The 18,452-nt window shown below is 39.7% G+C and overlaps 1 protein-coding gene across 10 annotated transcripts in view; it reads right to left on the reverse strand.

The window, feature by feature from the left end:
- LOC138696171 (26S proteasome non-ATPase regulatory subunit 5) overlaps positions 1-18,452 on the reverse strand; it is a 109,362-nt gene that overhangs the window by 28,555 nt on the left and 62,355 nt on the right. For 8 of the 10 annotated variants that reach the window (XM_069820773.1, XM_069820766.1, XM_069820768.1 and 5 more), the window contains 2 exons: positions 13,360-13,548; positions 4,817-4,926 (listed from right to left, as the gene is read on the reverse strand). In XM_069820773.1, coding sequence (XP_069676874.1) covers positions 4,817-4,926; positions 13,360-13,548 — 299 coding nt within the window. Of the gene's footprint in view, positions 1-4,816; positions 4,927-8,206; positions 11,595-13,359; positions 13,549-18,452 lie in introns of those variants that run through there. The other 2 variants (XM_069820774.1, XM_069820770.1) reach the window with 2 other exon arrangements.

Below are 18,452 nucleotides of genomic sequence, written 5' to 3' on the forward strand. Positions count from 1 at the left end.
CGAGTTCGAGTACAGTGAACTGTCTCTGAAGGTCTGTGGTTCGAGATACTGTGAACTCGAGTGACTGAGATAGAAGAACTGTGAACTGAGAACTGGTAGTTCTGATTTGTAAATAGTGCTTTGTAAATATTAGTTAAGATTAACAGTTCATTGTTGTGCGTAATAGTCCAAGTAAACTGTCATTGTCGTCGGTGGAGTGCTATAACGAATACTGTGTTGAGTGAAGATCCAATTGTTGACGAGAGCGTTTAAGGTGAATTGTAGAAAGGAATTATTGTTGTGACGAATAAATTACATTGTTGTTACTAATAAAACCCACACTGGTGTCAGAACCGGGATATTATCGATAATGGAGAACCTACAGCAAATCCTGCAAGCCATCGCGGAAATGAAAGCTGAAATGAAAAACGACATAAGTGCAGTAAAAGCAGAAATGAAGAACGATATCAGTGAAGTAAAAGATAACATGAACAAGCACATCAGTGAGGTTAAGAACGACATAAGTGATGTGAAAACAGAGATGAAAAGTGACATAAGTGAAGTGAAAGGCGACATAAGCGGAGTGAAAAATGACGTCACTACGCAAATTGAAAGCGTTTCGGCCCACGTAGATGGAATTGTCGCCATCGTGAAAGACGAACTTAAGGCCGATTTGGACAACCTAAACAAGAATTTGTCAACTATAAACGAGACAGTAGCCGAGTTGAGACAGGATGTAGACCATTTCGACGGCAAGATCCGCGATCTCGAACGTCGTCAAGAGGAAACGTGTGTGCTGATGGACCAACATGCTGTAGAAAACAAGCACATCCTCGCGTTGGTGGATCGCCAGGCTAGAGAACAGAAACAGATAATTGCCGAGGAAGTTCAACGGGCCGTGGAAAGATCGACGTCAGAATTGAGGACCTCATGTAGTGGCCATGTGGAACCATCGCCCTCAGCCAGACATTACAACGTCAAGACGCCGAAGTTCGACGGTACGACGTCTTGGGCGATATTCCGTCGCCAGTTCGAGGCCATCGCAGAGCACAATGGGTGGACGCCGGCAGAGAAAACTACTCAGCTGCTGGCCGCGCTTCAGGGACAGGCGTCGGAGATTCTTCACAGCGTTCCAGAAGACGGGACAGCCGCTGAGATAATGGCGGCCCTGGAGGGACGTTATGGTGACCATCAACTTGCTGCAGCATTTAGGACCCAACTAAAAACGAGGGTCCAACAGTCAGGCGAGTCCCTGCAAGAATTCGCGATGGCGGTGGAACAACTGGCCCATAAGGCGCTCAGGGGCCTACCTAATGACTTCATCGCTGGAGAGGCGGCCTACACCTTCGGCAGCGGAGTTCGAGACCCGGACATAAAGCAACAGCTACTCTTGGCAGAGCATCGCACCATCAATGCAGCTCTGGCGGCGGCCCTCAGGATGGAGGCGGCCAAGTCGGCGGCGGGAGTCTCAGCACCGCACTGGATCAGGAGCGTCACGGCGACGGATGCTGGGGGGCGCCAACCGAAGCCACCTGAGCAGCAGTCAACGGAGCGGCGGAGACGACGGGCGCCCACCTGCTGGTCCTGTGGCAAACCGGGACACTTGAGAAGGGACTGTGACCAATCCGGCCACAGGCAGGAGAGAGAGGTGGCCGACGTCGAGGAGCGCCAGCAGTCAACGGAGCGGCGGAGACGACGGGCGCCCACCTGCTGGTCCTGTGGCAAACCGGGACACTTGAGAAGGGACTGTGACCAATCCGGCCACAGGCAGGAGAGAGAGGTGGCCGACGTCGAGGAGCGCCAGCAGTCAACGGAGCGGCGGAGACGACGGGCACCCACCTGCTGGTCCTGTGGCAGACCGGGACACCTAAGGAGGGACTGCGACCGCTCTGGCCACCGGCCGGAGAGAGAGGTGGCTGACACCGAGAGAAACCAACAGTCGCCTGAGCAACGGAGACGACGGGTGCCCACCTGCTGGTCCTGCGGTAAACCTGGGCACCTGCGGAGGAGTTGCGACCGACCTGGCAACAGTCAGGAGAGAGAGGGGGCCGATGCTAGGAGGAGCACGTCGGCGCCATCATCACCGTCCCCTCGGCTCGTCCTGAAACCGGTCGACAGAAGATGCGACGATGGGCTGATTGCTGAAGGACGGATAAAAGGCCGTCCATGCAGAGTACTGGTGGACACTGGGGCGATGCTCACTATCGCCAGACCAGACGTCGTGCGTGGCCTACCTGGGAGGACGCCGCTGCGCCAATACGAGCTACGGACTGCTTCAGGCGAGAGCTTGCCCATCCAGAGAGAGGTCTTCCTGGACCTGACCTTGGGGAAGAGGAAACTGGAGATGTGGGTGTTCGTCGCCAACATCACCGAGGACGTCGTCCTGGGACTCGACGCCATGCGGTTACTCGATGCGACGGTGGACGTCCGGCGCCGTATACTCCGTCTTGGTCGGGATGAAGTGTTCCTGATGGTCGCCGAGGACCAACCCGTGGCCAGCGAGCTCTCCTTGGAGGGCCAAGGGGAAAAGCAAGATGGCGCCCACGCTGTACGAGTATCGCTGCCCAGCCAAGCCAAGGATGGGGTGGCGCCACCATAAGGAGGGAGCAGCCGGAGGACCCCAAACGTTGGACCGACAAGCAGCCTACCAAGGGACTGCCCGAGACGAGCAGTCCTAAGGAGGGAGCAATGTGACAGCGACGTGAGATTCGAACTCACGACCAGCGTCCCGCAAGAAAGCAGATCGCACGGGCTCCACGGAACATTGGGTGACGTCGCGCGGTGGAGAGAAGGGAGAGAGGGTGTATTACGTCACGCGACGAGTCTGCGCGCGCAGCTGCTACGCAGTGGATGTGGAACGACCTTCCCGATTATTCCAGACGTCTGTCGATGTAGAGATATTGAGATAATTCTCTACACACCTGTAGAAGGTTCTCGCAACTATGATTTTGCTATAAAAGAGCAGGCGCCAGCGAACTAGACGGGGTTGTTGTAGAGTTTTCAGTTATTCCGTCAGTGAGTAAGCCAGAGCAAGCAAGCCAGAGTTCGACTCGAGTGTGCGTCCGCATCTGCGTCAGCATCCGAAGGCCTGAGTTCGAGTGCAGTGGACCGCAGTTGGAGGGACCTGAGTTCGAGTGCAGTGGACCGCAGTTGGAGGGACCCGAGTTCGAGTACAGTGAACTGTCTCTGAAGGTCTGTGGTTCGAGATACTGTGAACTCGAGTGACTGAGATAGAAGAACTGTGAACTGAGAACTGGTAGTTCTGATTTGTAAATAGTGCTTTGTAAATATTAGTTAAGATTAACAGTTCATTGTTGTGCGTAATAGTCCAAGTAAACTGTCATTGTCGTCGGTGGAGTGCTATAACGAATACTGTGTTGAGTGAAGATCCAATTGTTGACGAGAGCGTTTAAGGTGAATTGTAGAAAGGAATTATTGTTGTGACGAATAAATTACATTGTTGTTACTAATAAAACCCACAATACTTTGAAACGGAAAACTGCCTAATGCGAAAACGGAATCATTAACCATTTTTGGGCACCATTTAGGTAAAAAAAAACCTGACTAAAACGGATAATTTTAAGCATAACTGTTGCTACATTCTTTCAAACCATTTTCAATTTTGCGATAATACTGTACGAAGCATGACATAATTTTTTTGTGTAACTGTATATGCAATGATCTGGAAGACATTCGCTATTCTTTGTCAGGCATTGGGGATGAAGCTTCTCTAACGATGTCACTATTCTGTGCTTATTGTCAAGGACCGGGGCAAGTTACTAACCTCTTGTACCATTACTTCTTCCAACTCTCTTGCATTTTCTTTAATTTATTCTCAGTTTTGTGCTAACAGCCCAATACAGTGATAAAGGACAGTGCCAATAGAATAAAACTGTGAATAATTGTAGTGTAATATCAATTTAGTTTCATATTTCCGTTTATTTATTCTGAGTTTTGTGTTAATATCCCAATACAATGTTAAATAACAGTGCAAATAAAGTAAAACTGTGCGATTTAATAAAAAAGCCTAGATGACCAGTTCTATCATGGAAGAGTGGCTTCATAATTTTAATGGAGCAATGAAACGTCAAGGTTGTAAAGTCATACTGTTCTTTTAGACAATGCTACCTGCCACCCAAGGATTGATTTGTCTAAAGTGAAGTTAATCTATTTTCCACCAAACACAACTTCAGTTACACAACCAATGGACCAGGGTGTAATTTACCCACTCTGAATTGATGCAGGACACTAAGGAAATCCTACAACGTTCCCTTCAAAAAAAAATTGCGGCAATGCATTTTGAAAGAAATGTGGGGGCCAAGAAACTAGGGCGCAGAGAGAGGGAGAGAGAGAGGCTGCAATTACGTAAGTTAATAATTAGGAAGATAAAATTCATTTTGCATGTAGGCCTACTGTAGTAACGTTTATTTCAAATTATTTCTTCATTGTGTTCTTCCTACAATGAGCATATTGCAGTAGTCTATTCTTAGTTCTGTCAAAACTCAACCCTTTGTAAAACGAAACTGTCAAAATGGAAAAAAAAATTCTGAAACTATCGCGATTTGTTTTAGGGAGGTTTTACTGTATAATATTTATACACATGATTGATAAAATGGCAGACTTACTAGTGTTAATTATATAAGCCTCAGGCTCTGATGATGGTGTACAGTATACACCGTAACAGCTGTAAGCCATACGTGCTTATATAATTATATTATATATAATTAACACTACTAAGTCTGCCATTTGATCATTCATTTGTATTTAAATGTTAAAAGTAGTGTACGCAAGATTCAAGATGGAATATTTATACTGTTACATTAGGCTAGCAAAGTACCTTCAACTGCAGAAGATTTGCAACAGTGTTCATAGCACGCACTCTCAATTCAGTGGGCAGATTAGAAATCTTGTGAGCTAACTTCTTCATTGTTTGATCCATTGTATCATCTAAAAATTCAAGCATTTCACATATATCAATGCATTGTAAATAAACATGATTCAAAGTTATTTCTCTCAATATTATAATTAATACTGGTATTAAATATTCCATATCTTTAAGAAAGCGAATTGGAAACTATTTACAACAGAACTCGACGAACACCTCAAGCTCAACACACCACTAAAGGAAAATACAAACTCAGACAGATTGAACAAATATTTCTGTGAATCTCTTCTTAAAATTGCAAAAAAGCACATTCCACGAGGAAAACCAAAAAAATACACCCCATTCTGGACAGAAAATCTGAATTTATTGAAACAAGGTAGAGATAAAGCAAGAACCAAAGCAGAACATAGCAAAACACCAGAGGTTACTCAAGATTGGAGGAAGAAGACTGCCATTCTTAAAAAAGCAATCATAACAGCAAAAAAGAACAGTTTCAATAAATTTATTGAAAATATTAATTACAGAACCGATAGCGCTAAAACATATAAATTTCTGAAGAATATTTCCAATACACAGGAAAATACTAGCCAACCTATTATTCATAATAACAAAACACTAACAGATAGTAGAGATATAGCAAACGCATTTAATAAACATTACTCAAACTCTCTCAGATTACATCCCAATATAAAAAAAACTGACAAATTTATCAAAAGAGAATTACATAAAAATAATAAAAACAATATTACTAGTACAAAACCTGAAATATTTCATCAAAATTTTACTTCCAAAGAATTAACTCTAGCTATACAAAATTTAAAAACCAAGAAATCCCCTGGCCCTGACAACATTCATTCCGAATTTTTTAAACATCTGGGGGAAAAAGCCAAGTCTGTACTTTTATCTATTTTCAATTTATCATGGAACACCTCAATTCCTGCAGCTTGGAAAAAAGCAATCATTGTACCATTTCACAAAAAAGGGAAACCTGCTCATCATGTTAATAGTTATCGACCAATAGCACTATTAAGCATAATAGCAAAAACCATGGAGTCAATGATCTCCAACAGATTAACTTGGTATTTAGAATCCCAAAATCTTTTATCACCAAGACAAGTCGGTTTTCGACAACTACACTCTACCATTCATTCATTCATTCATTCATTCATTCATTCATTTATTTTATTCCATAGATCTTACATGTATGGTGGGTCCCTATCACCACGGCATGGCGCGTCCTCAGGTTGCGGATAGAGGAGACGGCCTCCAGATATGGAGGGTAGCTGCGAATATATTGAATAAGCAGTCGTGGACAGCCGATAAGGGGTGGTCCTCCAGCTTGGGGGTTGGGCGAAGGGCTAACAACCCATCACCGTAAAAAACAGCTTGTTACGAATTCCTACAGTAAGCCTCGGAATAGGACTGATTCTCTGGCACGACCACAGCAAAGGAATAAGGTTTTGAGATTTGGCACTTGGAAATATTTGGGGCTAAGCGGGATGAAGTTACAGGAGAATGGAGAAAGTTACACAACACAGAACTGCACGCATTGTATTCTTCACCTGACATAATTAGGAACTTGAAATCCAGACGTTTGAGATGGGCAGGGCATGTAGCACGTATGGGCGAATCCAGAAATGCATATAGAGTGTTAGTTGGGAGACCGGAGGGAAAAAGACCTTTAGGGAGGCCGAGACGTAGATGGGAGGATAATATTAAAATGGATTTGAGGGAGGTGGGGCATGATGATAGAGAATGGATTAATCTTGCACAGGATAGGGACCGCTGGCGGGCTTATGTGAGGGCGGCAATGAACCTTCGGGTTCCTTAAAAGCCATTTGTAAGTAAGTAAGATCTTACATGAGCAATGAAGCTTTAAGATGTGGAACATGTCAACATTTTACAATATTACAATTACAATTTTTACAAATTTTTATAGTTTTACAATTTAGTAATTTTCTACAATTTTTACAATTTTGTACAATTTTTTTACATTTTGGCGAGATGTAGTGAGATGAGATGAGGTCCGAGGATTCGCCAAAATATTACCCGGCATTTGCCTTTTCGGTGGGGGAAACCTCGGAAAAACCCAACCAGGTAATCAAATCAAAGGGGGTAATCAAATCAAAGGGGTTGATGCCAAGGACTCGCCATAGACCATCCGGCTTCAGTCCCACGGCTGGGGAAAACCTCTGAAGAAACCAAAGTCCAAAGGGGGATCCAACCCAAGCCCGAACGCAGCTCCGGATCAGCAGCCCAGCGAGTCTGCCAACTGAGCTACATCGATGGCTCTACTAAAAGTATACAATACATAGCCAATCAGATTATTAAATTTACAAACGCAAACGATCATTCATAAGTTGAGCTATATTATAATACAAAACAATTTAATTAAATTTAAGGCATAAACAATTCAACCAGTTGTGATATACAGAAATTGATAATACATATCATGCAAACTACTTAAAATTACAAACACAAACAATTTATCAGTAGAGCTATATAGATTACTATTCAATTTAAAGCATATACAATTCATCGGCCAAAACTATACAAATATATACAATACAAAGTAGCATACTTTCATTAAGCTATACAAATTTGTGCAATTAATATCAAGTAGATTAATTCAATTTATAATCATAAACAATTCATCAGTTGAGCTATACATATTACCATTCAATTTACAGTAGGTCTATATACAATTCATCAGTAGAGCTACACAGACTAGTAATCATTTTAAGAACATGTACAATTCATCAGCCAAACTATACAAACATATACAATCAAATTAGTTCAATTTACAAACTTATTTTCGTTAAGCTATACAATTCATATGAATTAGATTAATTCAATTTATAAGCTTAAACAATTCATCAGTTGACCTATACAGTATACTATTCAATTTACAGTACATACAATTCATCAGTTATGCTAAACAAAAAATACAATACATAGTAAACAGATTAAGTCAATATAAAAACATATTTTAGTTGAGCTATATAAAATTGTACATGTCATTTAAGTAGAATAATTCAATTCACAAGCATAAACAATTCATCAATTGTGTAGAAGGTATGAGTATGTAGAAATTTGGTTAATTCTTTTCTGAACCTTTTCTCGTTGTTCTTCAAATCTGAATATGAACTATAAAACTGGCCAAACTTTCCGAACATTAACCATTATTACTGCATAGTATATAAATAAGAAAAATATTTACAAAATCCTAATAAGAAAACCAAGGCATGTAATATTACGCTATGTAAGGGGACATGTTGTATGATGAAATAAAAAAAAAAAAACGCGCACACGCACACACCCCCCCCCACCTCTCTCTCTCTATTTCTTTTTTTTTTTTTTTTTACAAACAAAGTCCAGTCAATCCTGAACAGATGGAAAAATTATTTTGGACAACTACTAAATATACATAGGCCAAATAAAAATGATCGGGACGAAATTGAAATACAAACTGCTGAGCCATTTATACCCGAACCCACACTTTCTGGAGTCGAAATTGCGATAGAAAATCTGAAAAATTATAAGTCTCCAGGTATCGATCAAATTCCAGCAGAATTAATACAAGAGGGTGGAAGTGCATTATCTAGCGAAATTTATAAGCTTGTACTTGCTATTTGGGAAAAGGAAATTGTACCAACAATGGAAGGAGACCATTATCGTACCTATCTTTAAGAAGGGGGACAAGACTAACTGTAGTAACTTTCGAGGAATATCACTTTTGTTGACGCCGTACAAAATTTTGTCCAATATTCTTTTGAGAAGATGAACTCCATATGTAGATGAAATTATTGGGGATCATCAATGTGGTTTCAGGCGTAATAGATCAACTATTGACCAGATATTTTGTATTCGAAAGATAATGGAGAAAAAATGGGAGTATAAGGGTACAGTGCATCAGTTATTCATAGATTTCAAAAAGGCATATGACACGGTTAAGAGAGAAGTTTTATATGATATTCTTATTGAATTTGGTATTCCCAAGAAACTAGTTCGATTAATTAAAATGTGTCTCAGTGAAACGTACAGCAGAGTTCGTATAGGTCAGTTTCTGTCTGAGACTTTTTTCCAATTCACTGTGGGCTAAAGCAAGGAGATGCACTATCACCTTTACTTTTTAACTTTGCTCTAGAGTATGCCATTAGGAAAGTCCAGGATAACAGAGAGGGTTTGGAATTGAACGGGTTACATCAGCTGCTTGTCTATGTGGATGACGTGAATATGTTAGGAGAAAATCCACGAACGATTAGGGAAAACACGGGAATTTTACTGGAAGCAAGTAAAGCAATAGGTTTGGAAGTAAATCCCGAAAAAACAAAGTATATGATTATGTCTCGTGACCAGAATATTGTACGAAATGGAAATATAAAAATTGGAAATTTATCTTTTGAAGAGGTGGAGAAGTTCAAATATCTGTAACAGTAACAAATATAAATGATACTCGGGAGGAAATTAAACCTAGAATAAATATGGGAAATGCCTGTTATTATTCGGCTGAGAAACTTTTATCATCCAGTCTGCTGTCGAAAAATCTGAAAGTTAGAATTTATAAAACAGTTATATTACCGGTTGTTCTGTATGGTTGTGAAACTTGGACTCTCACTTTGAGAGAGGAACAGAGACTATGGGTGTTTGAGAATAAGATTCTTAGGAAAATATTTGGAGCTAAGAGGGATGAAGTTACAGGAGAATGGAGAAAGTTGCACAACACAGAACTGCACGCATTGTATTCTTCACCTGGCATAATTAGGAACATTAAATCCAGACGTTTGAGATGGGCAGGGCATGTAGCACGTATGGGCGAATCCAGAAATGCATATAGAGTGTTAGTTGGGAGACCGGAGGGAAAAAGACCTTTAGGGAGGCCGAGACGTAGATGGGAAGACAATATTAAAATGGATTTGAGGGAGGTGGGATATGATGATAGAGAATGGATTAATTTTGCTCAGGATAGGGACCAATGGCGGGCTTATGTGAGGGCGGCAATGAACCTCCAGGTTCCTTAAAAGCCAGTAAGTAAGTAAGTCCAGTCTTCTTGACTTTTTCTTTAGTTTGTTAACAACATCTTATGGAGAAAATGATATCACGATGGATGTCAAACCAAAAGTGTTATGTACATGTACGTGAAACATTTCGGTGACATTATAGATAGCGAAATTATATGCAATCAATGCTGAAAAATAAAGCAAAAATGTTACAACTTATCACTTTGTGGGGGGGGGGGGGGGAGATGTCCGGACCTGATGTTTGGGCTTCATGAGGCACTTATCTGTAAAAGTCATTACAGTATAGTGGAACATAAGGAAGAAGCTCTTGAAGATTCTTCCATTCTTCATACTTCAGTTTTAGTGGTTCACTGTAAAGAGACTTCAATTTTACATTGATCATGGGTCTCCTTATTCATGATTCCCCAGCCAAACAGAATAAAAACGGACTTGCAGTACATTGTGGATTTTCATTTTTCACTCTAATCCATTTGTTTCTCCATTTTATCAAGAGACACCATTCATTCTTATTTACTTTATAGAAGTCTTTAATTAAAGTGTCCATCTCTGTAATTGAAACGAAATCCTCATTTCTCATACTTTTACCTCAGTAATGATCAATTCGTGCTCTTTGTGCAAGAGCACTCTTTATTGCACACAAGTAGTATGCAAGAGCTGATCACCCCAATGCTTGCAATGTGAACGTTGCTCAACTTTGTTCGTGAGTAAGCATGTTTGCACATAGTGCTTCATAACAGCAGCTGAATTGGTCATTACTGCTTTATCTGAAACTTTTTACTCGCCTTTCCAATTGCATGTTGGGTACAAAATTATATATAACATAATTTGATATTTATATTTGTATATTTATTTCAGATCACCCAGACTGCAGCAAAACCTATATAATTCTGTTAACAATTCCTAAAAAATTTCTTACAAACCAAACACTAAATCTATGAAAATATAACACTAGGAATAAAAATACTGTAAATTTATTCCAACTCAACAATGTAACTTTTATTCAATTCACTTTAAACGCTCTCGTCAACAACGGGATTTCCACTCCACACAGTAACACAGTATTCGTTATTGCACTCCACAGACGACAATGACAATTGACTTGGATTATTGAGAACAACAATGAACTGTTAATTTTAACTAATGTTCACAAAACACTATTTACAAATCAGAACTGTCAGTTCTCAGTTCAAAGTTCGTTTGCCTTGGCTAGTTCTTCTAGCTCAGTCACTCAAGTTCACGATATCTCGAACCACAGACCTTCAGAGACAGTCCACTGAACCTCGAACTCAGGTCCCCCAACTACGGTCCACTGCACTCGAACTCAGGACTTCGGACGCTCGCACAGCTGTGGACACACTCAAGTCGAACTCCGGTCTCGAAGCTGGCTTCACTGCTACACAAGACTGGCTGGCTTGCGTTTCACCGACTACAACAACACTGCAACTAACTAAACTGCTGCTCAAGTTCATTCGCGTGTCGTATTTATAACTAAACCATAGTTACGAGAAATTTCTACAATGCTAGAAATTTCCACAGGTGTCCAGAGATGGCACTCTCGAATTATCTGGATATCTCCCCTCTCTGCCGCAGTCGCTCTCTCTCCTCTCTACGCCACAGCACATGCCACAGGAAGCAGATGCGCGCGCACTTGCGCCGAACCACGGCCGACCTTGTAATCCTTCTGCCGGTCGTGAGATCGTATCCCAGTTCTGTCACAATACATATCAGAATCTAGACTGTGTGTTTCTTTTGACGATTCATAGTTTTGAAAATCTTACACCACACAATGTTACCACAGACTCTAGCTTGCTTCTGGACTAGTCTTCCTCAAACAATAAACTGTTTTCTTGAAAGTAGTTCAAATATGTCTACTAGATAGAAGCACTAAACAATGGAATTATGTCTTGGCCATTTTTATGTCAATATACAGTGCATTTGTAGCTCGGCCGGACCATTGTAGCGGCCTTGGACTGGATGAAGATTGATGTGCCTGCCGCCAGAGTAATGCTGTAGCTACCGCTGACGCGCCAGTCAGCTGAGTTGGATCTGTCGTGAGGAAAGACGTCTATGTGCGTGTTGTGAGTAAAATTGTGTTGTCTTGTGGTGATAAAGTGTATATTAATAATGGTTGAGTACACTTTAGAACAACGTATTTTTCTGCAAGAAGGTGTCGAAGAGAATTTGAACATCAGTTTGCAGGTGTTCGAATTCCTAGCAGGTCAACTATTCATGACCTTGTCAATAAAGGCAGATGTACAGGATCTTTTTTGAGCAAGAAACGTGTTCAACAATGCTGTGTACTGACAAAAGAGAAGCTTAATGAAGTAGGGGCCCGGTAGAGCACTCATCTCGCAAATCACTGCGACATTTAGCACAAGAGGTTAACATTTCCAAGACGTCAGCTTTTGTGGCAACGAAACTTCTGAAACTTAAGTCGTACAGGGTAACTGTAGTTCATGCTTTACAACCACAAGATCCTGTAAGTAGGGTTAATTATTGCAATTGATTTTTGCAGTCCGTTCATAATGGCGACGTGAACCCATTTTAACGTTCTTCACTGATGAAGTGTGGTTTCATCTTCACAGTCACGTTTCTATTCAGAACAATAGATACTGGCTACCAAAAATCCCCATATTATTCATGAAGTTCCTCACCACGCTGCAAAGGTTGGGGTTTGGTATGCAGTGAGTGCAAGTAGAATTATAGGTCCCATATTTTTCGACACAACAGTTGATTCGCACATTCATGTAACTTCAGTTTTAAATAATTTTTTTCCGCAACTAACAAGAAATGAACAATTGTGCGGCTGGTTTCAGCAGGATTCAGCTACAGTGCAGACTGCTGCGAATTCTAGGCATGAATGGCGAAGTGTGTTTGATGACAGATTAATTAGTCGAGGATTGTGGTTGCCTCATTCCCCTGACCTATCTCCATGCGATTTTTATTTATGGGGAACATTAAAGAATAAAGTGTACGCATCAAATCCGCACATGTTACAAGAATTGAAGGACAACATCACGAGAAAAATACAGGCAATTACTCAATATAAACTTTTGCAAGTGAACCAGAATTGTTTTCAGAGATATAGGGAACGTGTTCGAGTTGAAGGTCATCACTTTCAACATCTGTTGTGATGCAGGTAAGCCTAATGTTAGTAGAGTAGTTAGTGTTCTGTACCCATGACTTGCAGGCCGTTTACGTGTAACTCTGGCAGCAGGAGCGCCAATCTTCACCCAGTCCAAGGCCGCCGCAGAATTGTCCAGCCGAGCTACGAACACACTGTTTTAAGACATCTAGTGTCAGAATATGCAACTAACTTAATTTCATTAAAAATGTCACTTAGCCTAGTTTACCTCTAAGCCCCTCATTATTTCAATGCACATGCATAAGACAGGTAAAAAAAAATTACACTTACTTTAACCAGAAAGTCTACATAGCCAATATCTGCATGTAACAGTAAAGTAATGTATTTACCCAAACTGTCCAGCATGTACTTTCCCTCCACGGAAGTACCAATGTATCCGACTGTCTCCATTGCTACTCCAAGAAGCACCAGATCTGGACTGTCAAAAGTCTCAAACAGAGTAGTAACAATGTTGGGGTATTCAGCAAACACTTCCTTAGGTCGTGACTGTGTCACATTTCCAAAAAATTTTATCAATCCTGCAAAAAATGTAAGAACATTATTCAAACAGCAACATGTCATATTTACTTACAAAAGGTGGAATGAAATAATCCTACAGATTGAAGAGGACGATAGGGTACACTTAAATGAATAGAAAACCTATATTACGTTTTGTGATCAAATGTATGGTTAATCAGAAAATTGAGTGGCAGTTTCATCTCTCTCTTCCTTTTCCCATTCCCTTCGCTTTTTATTTTCTTATTCTTATTTCTTCTACTTCTTTTTGTTTTATATCGTTTTGTTCCGCATTTATTGTTCTTTATTATGGGTTTTTATGTTCATTTCTCTAGATGGCAGCTATGTTGCACCTATCACTTGTAATTGATTGTGACCTGCCACGTAGCTAATTGAGCCCGTGTTCTTATTGGTTGCCTTTTTTTTATGATTTGAATTGATATTCTTGATCCTTGTAGAGAATTCTGTCTTGGTTTGAGTGGCATACACAAAGCATTGTGAACAAGAAGTCAGACGTGAGCCTTTGAAAAGGACGGACGTATTCTGGTGTTTGCTGATAGTTTACTGGTTTGGATTGCAAGAGAGAAGACTACTCCCCATTTATACATGTGATATCTACAAGAGTTCAAGCCGTGTGTTGTGTTTGCTGCATTGAGTTACTGGCTCAAAGGTTTTCTGCAGGCACCATAAGACTGTTGTAAGGGATTTTGCGACCCATCTTAAAGTTGGACTGGCCATGTTGGTCACGTTAGGGCTGGATGTGACTTCCTCTAGTAGGGATTTAGTTTTTGCATCTCCACGCCATTTTCATATGTGTATTATTGTTATTATGGGGTTTTGGTGACACCGATTCTAAAGTATATGTAAGGTAAACCTTATTCTGGTTGAATGTTAAATTTTTCTTGTGATTAATATTACCTACAATTGCCCCCAGGGGGACGGAAATATTTTTAGTATGTTCTTTTTAGATATTACTAGTGGCTCGTCGCAGCATTAGCTGCATATTTTGGTGATTATATCACTGTGTTGGAACTGATAATCATTTAATTCATTATAGCAAAGTAAATGAAACCATAATTATACTATAGCCATATCTTCAATATGAAGTACTGCTTTATCTCATTATAAACGATGTTCTTGGTGAAATATCCTTCAACACCTGGAAATTGACTTTGATGTGAAGTAGGCATAACCTTAATTTTCACATCACTTGCGGCTTTGACTCTGCTGAATGCCACATATAACTGCCCATGGCTGAAAACGCACAGAGACAAATAAATTCCAATTTTATCTAAAGTCTGGCCTTGTGCTTTGTTGATTTTTATTGGGTTATTTTACGACGCTGTATCAACATCTAGGTTACTTAGCGTCTGAATGATATGAAAGTGATAATGCCGGTGAAATGAGTCCGGGGTCCAACACCGAAAGTTACCCAGCATTTGCTCGTATTGGGTTGAGGGAAAACCCCAGAAAAAACCTCAACCAGATAACGTGCCCCGACCGGTATTCGAACCCGGGCCACCTGGTTTCGCGGCCAGACGCGCTGACCGTTACTCCACAGGTGTGGACTTGTGCTTTGTTGATGGTCATTGCGAAAGCAAGACGTAATGGAAACTGACGCCTTTTAAATTTAAAAGGCAAATTATTGTCAGTGGACAACAAATCATTACGTGGTAAATAGGTTACTTGTCCTTTGGATGCACCAGTAATCACTTCTAGTTTTAAAAGATTATTATACATCTCTCTAACAATCATTCGGACACTATTTACCAAACCAAAGCCCATATCCATATTTCGGATAAGCATTACAACTGCTCCAAATTTCAGCTTTAATGTATGCGGATGCATTCCAGATGGTGTGATGGAGTGCAAATATTCTATTAGTATGGTATTTATTAAATTGTCATCATGGTCATCGGGCAGTACCATATCAATACTGTTATAGCCTCTTGTATATCCGTCAATTAGTTCCAATGCTTCTTCATTAATGATTGTACAGTCATCATTGAATGGACAGACAATAGCTCTGTTGCAGTAAGATGTAATATTGTTATCAATAGAATTACCAAAAACATGAGTTATCAGTGAATCATTAGTTACAAATTCATCAGAAATTCTTATTAGGTTACCTCCTATGTCACTTTTGATCTCATTATTTCCCAATTGTAAAAGCCACACTGCAATTTTTTTTTCTGAGGATTTGGCTCTCATATTTGACTTCAAATGTAGTATTTTAATTTTTTACCAAACTTGAGCAGCCTGAATACATGACTTAATTACTTTAACCTTTCCTCCTTTAGGTATCACAGGCAAAACTTGTCGAAAATCTCCACCAAATACCACAGTCTTACCGCCCATCTCTTTTCCACATCTCATAATGTCCTTTAGCAGGCGATCAATGCAATTTACTGCCAATGCAGGAATAATCGATGCTTCATCTATAATAACTATGTATCTGTCCTTGAATTTTAAAACAATAAGGACCTATCCCAGGAATATGACTACGATTAGCAGAAAACGAAGCAAATGACATGGCACTATTATACTCTCTTATGTTGTTCATAAAATGATTATCATTTATCATCAAATCTTTAAGAGTATCATTAATATGAGGTTGTGGGAAATAAACCAAACCATTATGACAGCAAGAATTGAAATGCCCGTTCACTATTTCATTTTGGATGTGTCTTGCTTGACAGTGTCCACAAAATTCATTTAAAGAGCAAACACTGAAAATTTCAATTAATCTTTCATCATGAATAGTATTTCGTGCTAATGGATTTACATTTCTTTAACGGATATTGTTCACTGCATCGCGATTACAAGCCCTGGCTGCAGCAGTGCAGCGATGTCCACCTCCTCGCCTTCTTGGGCGTCCTCTTAGACTCATTTTGATATCACTTAAAAAAGGATGAAATCACTTTTTACGTAGTTCATTTTATCCACGACACTTACGAAATTGCAATTCAACTGGAACATGTTTAACGCATTTCGATATTACTTAAAAAAGATGAAATCACTTTTTACATAAATAATCCACTTCATTTCATAAATTACAATTAAACTGAAACACATGTTCAATTCATTTCGATATTACTTTAAAAAAAAAAAAAAGAAACCACTTTGTATATAAATAATTGTTATCTTTCTCTGGGTTTTGGGGAAAAATAACTATACTTTTATATAATATTGTTGTTAGGAGTATTGGTGACACTATTTTGTTGCAGTTTTATTAAAGTGGCCTTGATGATTAGTGATTACTATCAGTGTTATTGTTAGTTCAGTGTAACCACAAGACATCCCCAGGTTCACATTAGAGGACCACTCTCTCCACATTTCTTTCGATTTGAGGCTGGGAGTGGGCTCAGCATTGCACCATCATCACTAAAACTGTAAGGGCCGGTATTATAAATGCAGTTTTAACCTTACGTTCAGTTTAAACTGAAGTTTTTCGTTCTGCTTCGTATTATAAACCTTAACTACTAGTTAATCTTGACTTAACTTGAGTTTAATTTGATCGGCAGTCCTCTGCCGTTTAAACTGCAGTTCAAGGCTCAACAGTGCAAGATGGCGGTTTCCGCAATACTCATGGATATTGCAGATGCTTTCCTAGAACTTATGTATGACAATAAGTGAATGATCAATATTACTGAACGACCACAGCAGCCAAGAATTTTTCGAAATAGAGTGCACCACTTTAAAATATAAATGAATATAAGTTTTAAAACAGATTAAGGCTTTCGAAGCAGTTCTAACCTTCAAAATTAGCTTTATAGTCCTAACCTTGTTTCGAAAAATAGAAATTCGGATACAACATGCAACAGAAAAATGAGAAAGTGCAAAAATATGTTTCAGGGGTTGAATTTAAAGATTATTTGAAAAGATAAATGATTTCTTTTTTATTTTTGAAAACATTCTGTTGAATCTCTGCATTAATTACAAGTTGCACTGCACTATTTTTCCTCTGGTAGTCCTAAGCATACTGAAAATGATGGAAGATTTCAGAGGTGTCCATAAATCTACTATAAACCTATTGAGCATTGTACTGTGTGTGGCAGACAGTCTCCTGGCAAGATCTGCTGTAGAGCCTGATTTATAAACACACTAATAATATTACCTAATTTTACTAGACTCATAAAAATAATCGTATTGTTTGACTGAATTGTTTCATAAACATTCTAGACAACACACAAAATACGCACACTAATATTATTACTTCATTACTCACTTGAGTCTGTATGATGTTATGTCACAGATGGTCATGCAAGGTTTAGTTTGGTTGCATTGTGTTTGGGAGTATAACGTTGGTAGCCAGTGTCAAGAAACTATTTGAGGTTAAGTCTGACAAGCATACTGAAGTACGCGGTATTGGTCCTCTATAGGTTTTTTATGATATTCTCTCTGATATCGAAGAACAAAGATGTTTCTTAATGAAGATTCTTCACGAGTGTCAGCTATTTTAAATCAATAATGTAATTAAACGGCTGCGATTGTCTTCTTTTCTTTCCTAGCAGTAATACCAATCGTATTCCACTACAGTTAACTTAACCGAGACTCTGTAATACGGTACGCTGAGTTAAACTCGCGGTTAGGTTTAACTTAGGTTTAACATAATCTTTAGATTAACCACATGTATAAAACTGCGCCTAAGTGACGAACCTTTGCCGAGTTCCAATAGTAGTAATGTTATTTTTGTGATAAAGTTATGCCAGTTGAAAATGTGACAGTGCAGCACAAAAGTATGGGAAGAAAATGGTTTTGTTAATGACATTTCAGCACAAAGTGATATTCAAACTGATAGTGCTGTGGATGTAACTGACGCTGATTGTGGTCACTATATCGCACAATGATCCAAATCACAAATCCAGAGGGACAAAAATAAATTTGGTCACCCTTCTAAACATATCACCCTATCATGATTCGATGT

This window comes from Periplaneta americana, chromosome 3 (assembly GCF_040183065.1).
Source record: "Periplaneta americana isolate PAMFEO1 chromosome 3, P.americana_PAMFEO1_priV1, whole genome shotgun sequence".
Classification (NCBI taxonomy): Eukaryota; Metazoa; Arthropoda; class Insecta; order Blattodea; family Blattidae; genus Periplaneta; species Periplaneta americana.